The 12,022-nt window shown below is 34.0% G+C and overlaps 1 protein-coding gene across 1 annotated transcript; it reads right to left on the reverse strand.

Moving 5' to 3' along the window:
- Positions 1–2,886: 2,886 nt before the first annotated feature.
- LOC102245259 (eukaryotic initiation factor 4A-I) lies at positions 2,887–3,829 on the reverse strand. Its single transcript, XM_005877129.1, has 2 exons — positions 3,763–3,829; positions 2,887–3,602 (listed from the first exon to the last, which is right to left on the reverse strand). The coding sequence occupies exons 1-2, from the start codon at positions 3,827–3,829 to the stop codon at positions 2,887–2,889; spliced, it is 783 nt and encodes a 260-aa protein (XP_005877191.1).
- Between the last annotated feature and the right edge of the window lie 8,193 nt (positions 3,830–12,022).

A 12,022-nucleotide genomic window follows, 5' to 3' on the forward strand; every position in this document is an offset into this window, starting at 1 on the left:
TTATCTGATGAGCCAAGGTTAGTGAGCTGGCAGGCTGGCTCTGATTTCAACATTTTGCTTCCCCCTCTGAGTACGAGGGAGCAGTCTTGTTATCTCATAACCAGCAGGAAGGGTGGGAGAGGATGCATTCCTGGGTATCCTTAATGAGATAACCTAGAAGTTTCACATGTTGCTGTAGGGGAGGATGATAAGCTCTACTTTAGGTGGGCAACCATGTGCCCAGGTAAACTGGGGAAATCTCTTCCTAAGACTAATGGATGGATGTTAGGGATAATTAAAATTCTTGGACCCATGTTAGGAATAGTGGATTGATTATAATTGACATGTGGAGAAAGGTTTTTTATATCAGCAATCTTCTTCATAGACTTTTCTGGAAAGAGAATAATTACTATACTATATGTAGAAATGGATACACTTAAAATAAAGAGTAGTTGAAATTCTCCTGATACCCCCACATGTTGTTTTTGTTGTTATTTTATCCATTTTTGATAATGGGAATTGCATACTTCCAGATGCGTGCATGCACGCACACACACACACACACACACGATCTAAAAATCATTCTGTTTCTTCCCTTTCCTCTTCCTCTAAATCATATCCTTGAAAAATTCTTTGATAGATATTTCCCAAAGACATCCTGAATTTGTTCACTTCCTATATTATATTCCAAATGATTTTAGCACTCATGTAGCTATTATCACTTTTTAACGATCCCCAGTTAAGCACCAAGGTTGATATTTTTAAAAAAATATGCCACTCTACTTCTAATAAATCTCCAATAGCTTTCTATTTTTACAATTTGAATATTACCCAAACTCCTTATTATGACCATTTTCTCAGTCACATGCCAAATTTACCTTCAGTGGCATCTGGAATCACAATCTCACTTGCTCAATATATCCTAGTCTTGCTGGCCATCTATGTTTTGGCTGCCAAGGCAAACTTAGTCTACCCTCAGTGCCTTTATAATTGTGAATATTTCTGCCTGCATCATGCTTCTCCAAGAAATGTCTCTCCATGGCGAGGCCATGCTCGTTTTTCAGAATTCAACACAACTGTCATCTCTCAGATATTATTTTCCGACTAACCATTCTATTCACATTCATGTAGTTCCTATCCCACCATTACTCCTTTATGTGCATATAGAACAAATTGCTATGTAAAACATGTTCTAGTTACTGATTTTTTCCTCCCATAGAATGTAAATTCTATGAGAGAATAAGTAATATCTAATTCTTATGATTGTGTCCCCAGGTTCATAACAGTTCCTGGAACATGTTAGGTTTTAGGTTTTCAAGACATAATATTGATTGAATAACTTGATGTATCTATTCCTTTCAGTATCTCTTATTCCATGTAAATAACTCTCTAATGCTTATCAGCTTTTTCACTATTCAGGTTTCATGTTTAATCTGGAATTTCAACAAGGTAGCAGTTAATGTGAGCCAGCAGTGACTTTGGATCCTGATATTCCCTAATTTACCTCCCTCCTCATGGAATGAAGCCTGCTTTTGGTTGCATTCACTTAGGACTTCTGAGTACCCAAGTTTACTTGAAAAACTATTTAATAAAAAGTCAATATTATTAATTTCCCTCACATATGTGCAATATAAAAACATAATTAGATATAACACAAAAAACAGACTAATGTTTATATTTAACACTTTCCATAGTAATTTTCCTGCATTCATTAAATGTTCACCCAGTGTTGAATCATTAACCTGGCTACCAAAAATATTTAATTAACTCTTATCAGTAAGTAGACATATCTTTAATTTCCTCACTAGGGATATTTTTGCTAAGTCAATATTTCTTTCTTTTTTAAAAAATTATATTACATTTTTAACTTGGGAAAGAGCAAATAACACATGTTCACACATTTTTAGAAATAATAATAAGATCATTTTTTAAAATTTATTGGACTTCAATAAAAATATAGCATATCACATAAGATGCCTTTGTAATAAAATCTCCAACTCAGATTTGCTTAAACAATAAAGGAAAGTTGTTTACTTGTATAACACAGTTTCAGAAGAAAACTAACTCCAGTACTGATGTATTAGAGTTCTCACACTCTTCCCTTCAGTCCTTAGAGTATGACTACTCCCATGAGCTATTTTGGTCTCACATTATATAGACTTTAAAAAATGTCCAGACAAAGCAATATTATAACTTCCCCTTTGCTTTCTTTTTATTTATGACCATGAAATTAATTTATTAAAAATTCTCATAAGACTCCCCTGAGGTTATATTTGCCAGGAGGATTCCAATAGCTGATAAGGTAAATAGAATTTCTGTCCTATGGTTGGATTAGGTGAATCATTTATGGTCAAAGAGATCATATAAAATAAAACAAGTATTTTCTGGTATTTATGTATGCAATAAAGCAGTTTAAAATGCATATGGCATGTGAGAACAAATACAGAATATTATATTAAAATGTAGCTTTAGTATGTGGAATCTATAATACAATCATGATATCTGCATTCTAATGACTCTCAAATAAAAAGAATTGCTCTGCTACGGAGCATTTGGAGTATGAGGTGGGAGTATTTTTTTATTGTCAGAATACATTAAGGGTGACACTGGCATATTGTGGTCACATGGCATGGATGATGAATATGCTACAATGCACAGGTTATTCTTATACAATTAGACATGTTAAAAAATTGAACAGCTCATACTCTTGCAGAAAGATACATATAAACAGACATGTCAATATCAATATAACACATAAAGATGGAGGTAGATATGTAGATTCATAAATAGTCATACATATCACACTATAGATTATAAAAAATGAATAATTCATTCAACCATTCCTTTTGGTAATTTTAAACAGTACATGAGTCCTGTGCTTGGGGAAAGCAGCAATGTTAAGGAACATTACATGATTACATCTCGTTCCTTTTGGTCCATATCTCCATGCATGGCAGAGACAGTGAAGTCTCGGGAGTGCATCTTATCAGTGAGCCAATCAACCTTTCTTTGAGTGTTGATGAAGATGACTGCCTGGGTGATGGTGAGGGTTTCATATAAGTCACACAATGTGTCCAGCTTCCACTTCTCTCTTTCCATATTGATGTAGAATTGGCAGATACCCTCCAGAGTCAACTCTTCCTTCTTGACAAGCATCCGAATGGGGTCCCTCATGAACTTCTTGGTCACCTCAAGCACACCAGAAGGCATTGTAGCTGGCAGAAATACCACCTGGGTGTTGCTGTTGAGCTTTTGGAATATGTCATACCAGTAGATCTGGTCCTTGAACGCACGGCTTAACATTTCATCAGCTTCATCCAGTACAAACATCTTCATGTATTTGGGAGACAGATATCTGCGATTAAGCATGTCAAACACACATCCTAGGGTGCCCACGATGATATGGGGAGCTTCCATCTGCAGCTTATGCACCTCTGCACGCACATTGGTACCCTCAATGCAGCCATGGCAGGAGGCACCCATATAGTCTCCTAAAGCCATGACTACCTTATGTATCTGCTGTGCCAGTTCTCTAGTAGGTGCCAGGACCAAGGCCTGAGTAGCATTCAGATCCAATTCAATCTGTTGCAGAATCGATATGGCAAATATGTTTTCAGAAATGCCTTACTGAAAACAACCACCTCCTTCCATATGACATATAAGACTCACAGATGCCTTTCTTTCTTACCTATTAAAAGTTCATATATAGACTTTCCAAATTCCCATTCAGTGCTTCATTAATGATTAACTATTTGTACCCACTGAACAATCTGGGCAAAATACCTGTTAATATGACTTGACCAAGCTTTAAATTTCTCTCCTTTCTACAGGGCCCAGAACTTTCAACCATCATTAGCCTGTGCCAGTATTTGAATATGGACCAACTTGTCCTTAACAGCACCTCCTGAGAATATGGTGTAAAAAATGTGTTAAAAAATCCCAACTTGCCCTAACCGGTTTGGCTCAGAGCGTGGGCCTGCGGACTGAAAGGTCCCAGGTTCGATTCTGGTCAAGGGCATGTACCTTGGTTGCGGGCACATCCCCAGTAGGAGGTGTGCAGGAGGCAGCTGATTGATGTTTCTCTCCCATCAATGTTTCTACCCCTCTATCCGTCTCCACTCTCTATCCCTCTCCCTTACTCTCTGTAAAAAAACAATAAAATATATTTAAAAAAAAGAAAAGAAATCCAAACTCAACACTGAAGTCAGAAATCCATGAAGGGAGGGCTCTCACATATCACTTATCACAGCAACATAGTGCAGCAAGAAGAAGAAATATTTCCTCTCTATTGGCAACAAGCTGTCCTTGCCTGCAACCAATGAGAAACTGCTACCTACCAATTGCAACTCTCGTATTCCTCCCCATTATTTTGAACTTTTGTTCAAAATAATTTATCCTAACTTCTTGCTTTCTTCCATAAAAAAAACATTCTTTTCCTTTATTCCTGGACCACAAGTTAACCATATTTTACCTGCTCTAGTTTCCAAATGCACTAGACTTTACTGGCTGAATTACTTACCATTTATTAAAATTTGGCATAATGATTTAAACACCTCCCCAATTACTTGCATTATATAAATGTTTAACATTTTATATGTAAAGCAACATAGAGAATCAACAAATAGAGTTTGGCAGAAGTGATTGGGATTAATGCTTGTCTGAAAACAAATCAAGGCAGGCCCATCGTTTATTATGTACGTAGTTCCTTCTGAGGAAAAAAATGGTTAAATAATGCATTTTTTAAACTGATACAGACAATTTAATCTGAAAAAGTTTAGGACACACTATTCTGTGCATCAAGTAATATCAAAATTAGGGTACAGACCAGCTGGAGTGGCTCAGTGGTTGAGTGTCAACCCATGAACCAGGAGGTCATGGTTCCATTCCTGATCAAGACACATGCCCAGGTTGCAGGCTCCATCCCCAGTGGGGGCAATTCAGGAGGCAGCTAATCAATTCTCTCCAATCACTGATATTGCTATCTCTCTCTCTCTCTCCTCTCTCTGAAATCAATAAAAACATATTTTTAAAAAGTATATAGGGTACATACTTGACCAGCTATCAGAGCAGAATAGAAACTCCTGCTCTGAGCCAAATTCTTTTTTTAAAATTTATCATTATTATTGAAAGTATTACTGATGTCCCTTTTTCCCCCATTAAGCCCTTCTAGCCCACACATGCCCCCAACCCCAGGCCTTCACCATGCTATTATCTGTGTCCATGGTTTATGCACATATGCATATAAAGTCTTCGGTTAATCTCTCCCCACCCTCCCACCTATCCCCACCTTTCCTCTGAGATTCCACAGTCCATGTCAAATTCTTTCTCAGAATTTTGTTTTCCTTTCAGGTGGAAGCCTAGCTCCTTATATAACATTTGTAATGAATTGAAATTAGAAGGTCAAATACTTATTTGCGTAATTGTTGACATAGCATTATTTAGCTCTGATTTTTACTATAAAATTATATCTGGTGTTGCTGCTAGGTCACCTCACCTCTTTTCTCCTTTAATCAAATAACGTCTGCTCATAATGAGGCTGTAAATCCTTCAATTTCCGATTTTGCTGGAGTTTTTATTTTCTTTATATAAAATGTGCTGTGTCTTCAATAATATCCTGCATGTTCACTAAAAATCAATGATTTAAATAATAATGTATTTTAATATAGATATAACCATTAATTGCCTTTTTAAAAATAAATGTATACCCATCCTAAGCATTGAGAAAGATCACCTACTCCATGTGAAAGCTTACAGACTATAACAATTTATGCTAAAAACTTGAAATACCTACTTTAATAAACAATATTGAAAGTGATATCCACCAAATTTGGTCAAGTCTTGTGACTCCCAGAATGGTTTTTCCACTTCCATTCACACTAGAAAGTATGCAGTAACATATTGGTCTATTGTCCACATTCAATAAAATTGAGTGATTACAATACATACATAACATAGTTTAATATAAAAGTATTTTAATAAACAGTTTTGATTTTTTAAAAATATCTTAACCTGCCCATACTATTGTTACAAATAGGCTTCCAGCCTAGCTGGTGGGGCTCAGTGGTTGAGTGTGAGACCATGAACCAGGAGGTCATGGTTCAATTCCCAATCAGGGCAGATTCCTGGGTTGTGGGCTCGATCCCCAGTGGGGGGCATGCAGGAGGCAGCTGATTGATATTTCTCTCTCATCAATGTTTCTAACTCTCTCTGTCCCCCCCTCTCTCTAAAATCAAAAAAATATGTTTAAAAAAATTAGGCTTCCAAAGTCCCAGTGAAATACACAATTCTTTCCCTCTCCAACAATTGGAGAATTGCAAATTGGAGGTGAAAAAGCTAAAATAAAACCTAAATGCTCTGCTATCTTTCTTCCTAAATTTAAACTCCTTAACTTTGTCACTTTTGAGCTTCAAGTTATTAGATAATGAGACAGGAAACATAAAAAAGAGCTCAGTGAACTTGACAGACCCACAGGGCACAACTAAAAAGTGTGCTGCCTTTATCCCCTCATTTTTTCTATCAAATTAACACTGTTCCTCTGCAATTTTTTTTTTTTTTGCAACTCCTGCCTGAAAGAGATAGTGTCTCTCTTTCCATTTATCACAGTTTTCAGATCCTACTAACTTTAGTAATTTTTCTGTTCTAATTAGTTTAATTTTTAAATCATTATTCTAACAGTTTTATATTTCTATAGAAGACCTTTAATTTTATACAATTCCTCTCCATCCCAAGATTCCTTCATAGGGATATTGAGTTGAGCTAAGTATGACATAAAGCCAACTGGTCAAAGACTTGAAAAAATATTTGTTGGATATAAAAAGGAATTAAATTTTAAAATGTAATAACTGTAAGCACTAAAATATTATATAGTGAGCAACTTATATTATCAATTTATAACACTACAGATCACAGCCTAAACCAAGATTTTAAAATATGTTCAAAATGCTAAATGTGTCATTGGTATCTCAAATTTTAGACCATTATATTAGAAGGTATTGATTAATGGTTAACCTCACTTCAGGCTATATACAAATAAGGCTATATACAAATAAACTAAATGAATTGAGGATCTTCAAATTATACAGCAATATACATTTTCAATTCTAAGCCTATTTATAGTAGGAGTAAATTACAGTGACTGTGACACCAAAAAGCAAAAGTTAAAAAAATAATTGCTACTAACCATAAATAATGAAGCAATACTATGCAGATAAATATGCATAAGTGTGTAAGTCTGTGTATATATTTTCATATTTTCTCTTCCCTTTTTGGGGGATAGTGGATGACAAAATAGGAATGATTTTCTTTTCTTTACTATTCTGACACTCCCTAAAAGTTCACCATATGCCTAATGATGTGATTATTTAATAAGTGTACCCTCAGTGCATTAAACACTGGCTAAATGTAATTTAACAAAATATCTTTAAGAGAAAATACTTTCATTTAATTGCCATGATTTTTTAGTCATTTGTTTTATTCTAGCAAGAGTAAATTAAAACCTATAATGATTGGAGAAATAATAAAAATTAAGTGTATATGTGTGGACGTAATGTATACGTTCAGGGAATACCATATTTTTCCATGTATAAGATGCCCCTGCTTTTCCAACCCAAAATTAAGAAATCAATATTTTAAACATAAAACAGAACACATTTTTTATTTAGTAATTACTGCAGGTAATGTTTACATATCAGTACTATGATATTATGCAGCATATCACTTTATTCAGCCTCTGTTGCATCACTGCTCTCTTCTTCATCACTATTAGTTCCAGACATATCAATTTCTTCAACTCCTATTGTATCACTGCTGTGTTCTGGGTCACTGTCTATATATGTGAGATCATCCTCATAAAGTGGTGGCATTTTCTGAGCTAACTTTGTTCCTGTTCTCATGGCCAACCCTTCTCTCCTCATGTAATTGAAGTACCATTTTGCCTTTCCTGTAAAATCAACAATGTTCATTTCACTTGCAAACATTCTTGCCTGACATTAAATAAACTTTGTTGACACACATAAACCCCTCTGAAACGGCTCCATTGTCCAAGTCTTAAGCCTCTGCTCCAAGTTTGCCCATTTTGCTGGTTTTCCTCTTAAGGCCTTCTTCTTTTTTGGCACCTTAAGGAGTTCTTCTTCCTGTTTTCTCTACTGTCTGATCATACACTCAGTGGGAGGAGGTCCAAATTTTCTCTCTGCAGCTCTATTTCTTGCTCTTTTGCATAGCTGATTACATTCAGTTTGAATTTTGCAGAGTAAGACAATCGCTTACAGGTATTTATCTTTTTATTTTTTGACATCTTTATGGTCTCAGAACGCTCTGGTCTCTCTTGAATCTGCACACTCTCCACCTCCACCTCCAATTATGGCATCAGCTGATGTCAGTAACAATAAGACTTGTGGTTGGAGGAAGCCTGTTTGACAAGGTATGGGCAGCTATGCACCCTACAGCTCCCTCCTCGGTTAACTTCCCTGTATAAGACACCCCTCGATTTTCAGTCTAACAATTTTAGAAAAATATAGTTTCTTATACACAGAAAAATATGGCAAATGATGAAAATAATAGAAGACAGAAAACACATTTAATTTGTTAGTAAGGATCATTAAGAAATCTTGAAATTAATATATACTTATATTACCAGTAAGTCTATTGGTGAAATAGCTACATATAACTGATTTCACTATTTTATTTTTCCTTATAATAAAATTGATATGTGATATCATATTCAGTATAATAGGATATAGATATATTGATAGATAAATGATATAGATAGATAAATTAATCACTACTTATTACTTCAGTGCCTTCCTTATATTAAAATATTAAGAGTAAAATCCAATTTAAATTTATAATTTATGAACAAAACAAAATATTTGCCAAAAATGGCAAATAATTCAAACAAATCTATATTTTTTAAAGAACCAGTCTACCTTTGGTTGATACTTGCACATGCACATTTACATGTCATCAGAGTAATGCATATTTCTTTGTTCCCCAAATAAAAATTCTACTGACCTATTTTATGTACTTTAAAAAATAACAATTAATCAATTGAATATTTACTATAGACAAGTAAAATCCTAAAATATATTATTTCTAATTTATATGTAAAGATAATTGGTTCATTATTTTTTAACACAAAAGGCAAATATTCCTGACCTAGTTATAACACTAGTTTCTTTGATTTGCTAGTAAAATTCTTGAACCAATACTTATCTAAACATTGATCATTGATAATGAAATTAATGTAATTTTTAAAAAATTTACAGTGTGTTATTCTACCCAAGACACTGATATATAATTTGGTTTAAAGACTCTTATACTATTACCTATTATTTGATGGAAAATAAAAAGATCATGTGCAGAGGAGAATGAAATAGAAAGGGAGAACAAATGGTTAGACAATCACATGTAAGATGTATTTGGAATTGATCATGCTACACTTCACTCACTTAATCCAGTGCTCATAAATTGGGTGATTTTTCTAAGCTCCCTAGCTCCAAAAGTCATTTAGTTGACAAGCTTTGACATTTTTTGTGTTCTCTGTTTATTGATTTCCAATGGAATTCCCATCTAAATTGATGAATGTGTACCAACCCTAAGAAAAAATGTTCTTCATTCTTCTTCCCCCTCCAAAGTGAATCTAATAATAAAATTTTTTCTTCAAAAACATAGGTCAAGGCACAAGAGGAATAAATATTCTTTAAAATTAGATAAAGTTGATAATATAAATGAAGTAAGCAAATAGATCATGGATGATTAAAACAGGAGCAACCCAGCAATTGGAATTTATTACATATTCATTGCAAATTTTTATCTCATAAATTTACATTTCACATAGGTATCTGAGAAGATTTTCATCTATATTTACTAATTAGACATGTATACTTTTTTTGAAAATGTCTTCCAAATCCAGAAATGATTGCACAAATTGAAAAAGAAAATCTTTCAAGTAAATAGTTTTAGAGGATTAACATGAAAAATTGAACATTTTTAACCCAAGAAACTCCTACTATTCAAACCTGCTTCATGAGTATAAAATGATTGGAAATATTTTGCATAGACTTATGAGTTCTGACCTTTTCAAAATCATGTAATAGGGGAAGAGAGCAAAAAAGCAGTAACAGAAAGCCCAAAAGGGTCCATCAAGTCATGGAGCATTTAGTTGGTCAGGAAATGAAGAACATATAAGGTTTTCCATAAATATAATTGAGTATAAATAACCAAGAGAATATTTCACTAACATTTATTTTTCTGAGATTTTCTGACAAAAGCTGAGACAGAAATAACTTTCTTGTAAAACTTATCAAAATAATTTGCATAGTAAACAGCACTCCTCCAAAATCATTTTCTTAGAAATATTTTATTTGAACCTCTGTATGTCTGCATAATGAAAAATGTAATTCGAAAATAAAATCTTACTAGTATAAACATTTGTCTAGGCAATTTGGAATCATGGAAAGTTTGAAGAACGTTGATTCAAATATATGTTAATTTTGATTAAACCTTCTGCATGAGACCTATGCAGTTGCACAAGGCTCCATGCTCTGAAGAGTCCTGCTCTTGGTTTAACGCTCTGCTGTCACATTTTTGGAATTCTTAATAGATTTATCTTTGAACTTTTGTGCTGTAAGTCCAATAGAACAACGGAGCACATGTGAGAGCAAAGGAGATATAGACATTGTGTGTCTATAGCTGTTCCTTGCTGTCCCATTCACATACAGCATATCCAATGTCCCAATATCACAAAATTCCAGTAGACTCAAGCTGCATGTGGATTTTGATAAGACTCAAAGCAAATGTAAAAGAAGCTTGTTACAATTGACTACTGATTAAGTGGGGGCACTGACAGTCTTGAAAGGCTGCACTTACAAATTGAACAAGAACATGCTTCAAATACAAAAAATAGAAATGAAAATCATTGAACTTTTAAAAAAACATGAACACTCAAGAAACCTTATCATATCATTTATAATTATATTACTTCCTATATTAGCCAACAACTTACACTGAAGAAAAAGGAAATAAAAGAAAACCCATGTTTTCTTTTCTTTTCAATCAATCCTTCCTTATTCATCAGCTACACAGATATAAAGCGTTATGATAGAATGTACACATGTCTAAAATCATGAGTTAGTATTTAATTGTTTCTTCATTCTGTTAAGAAAAAAATGCATATGCATGCATACAGCATAAAAAAAATATGAGGTGATATTTCATTGTGGTTTTTATTTGCATTTTTTTAATTGTTTCTTCATTCTGTTAAGAAAAAAACGCATATGCATGCATACAGCATAAAAAAAACAAATTATGAGGTGATATTTCATTGTGGTTTTTATTTGCATTTCTCTGATGATTAGTGATGTTGAGCATCTTTTCATGTCTATTGGCCATCTGTATGTCCTCTTTGGAGAAGTGTCTATTGAAGTCCTTTGCCTATTTTTTTTTAAATTAGATTGCTTGTTTTATTGCTATTGAGTTTTATAAGTTCTTTATATAGTTTGAATATTAACTCATTCTCAGATGCATCAGGGAATATGTTCTCCCATTCAGTGGGTTGTATTTTAATTTTGTTGATGGTTTCCTTTGCTGTGCAAAAACATTTTAGCTTAATGGAGTCCCATTTGTTTATTTTTTCTTTTGTTTCCCTGGCCAGAAGAGATATATCAGAAAAGTATTGCTATGAGAAATGTCTGAGATTTCACTGTCTATGTTTTCTTCTAGGATCTTTATGGTTTCAAATCTAACAGTTAAGTCTTTAATCCATTTTGAGTTTCTTCTTGTAAATATCTGTCTAATTTTCCCAACACGCAATAGAATCTTTTTAGCTCATTGTATGTTTTTGCCTCCTTTGTCAAATACTAATTGACCATAAAGGCATGGGTTTATTTCTGGGCTCTCTATTGTGTTCCATCTATGTATATAAAAGCCTAAGCAACCATTGCAACAAAAGGGACGACTGAACAAGCTGCATGGGGCAACCAGGCCAACAGGGGGGTTAGTGAGGGACGACCAAATGACCTAGCAGCAGGCTGTGTGGGGATACCAG

Source organism: Myotis brandtii, unplaced genomic scaffold (genome assembly GCF_000412655.1).
Source record: "Myotis brandtii unplaced genomic scaffold, ASM41265v1 scaffold507, whole genome shotgun sequence".
NCBI classification, from domain to species: Eukaryota; Metazoa; Chordata; class Mammalia; order Chiroptera; family Vespertilionidae; genus Myotis; species Myotis brandtii.

Excerpts from the sequence above, each read along its gene's own strand:
- LOC102245259 (XM_005877129.1), bottom strand. The coding sequence starts at position 3,829 with ATGGTTGAAAGTTCTGGGCCCTGTAGAAAGGAGAGAAATTTAAAGCTT. Across the intron at positions 3,603-3,762 it reads TGGTCAAGTCATATTAACAG|GCATTTCTGAAAACATATTT; the intron begins GTATTTTGCCCA and ends GTTTTCAGTAAG.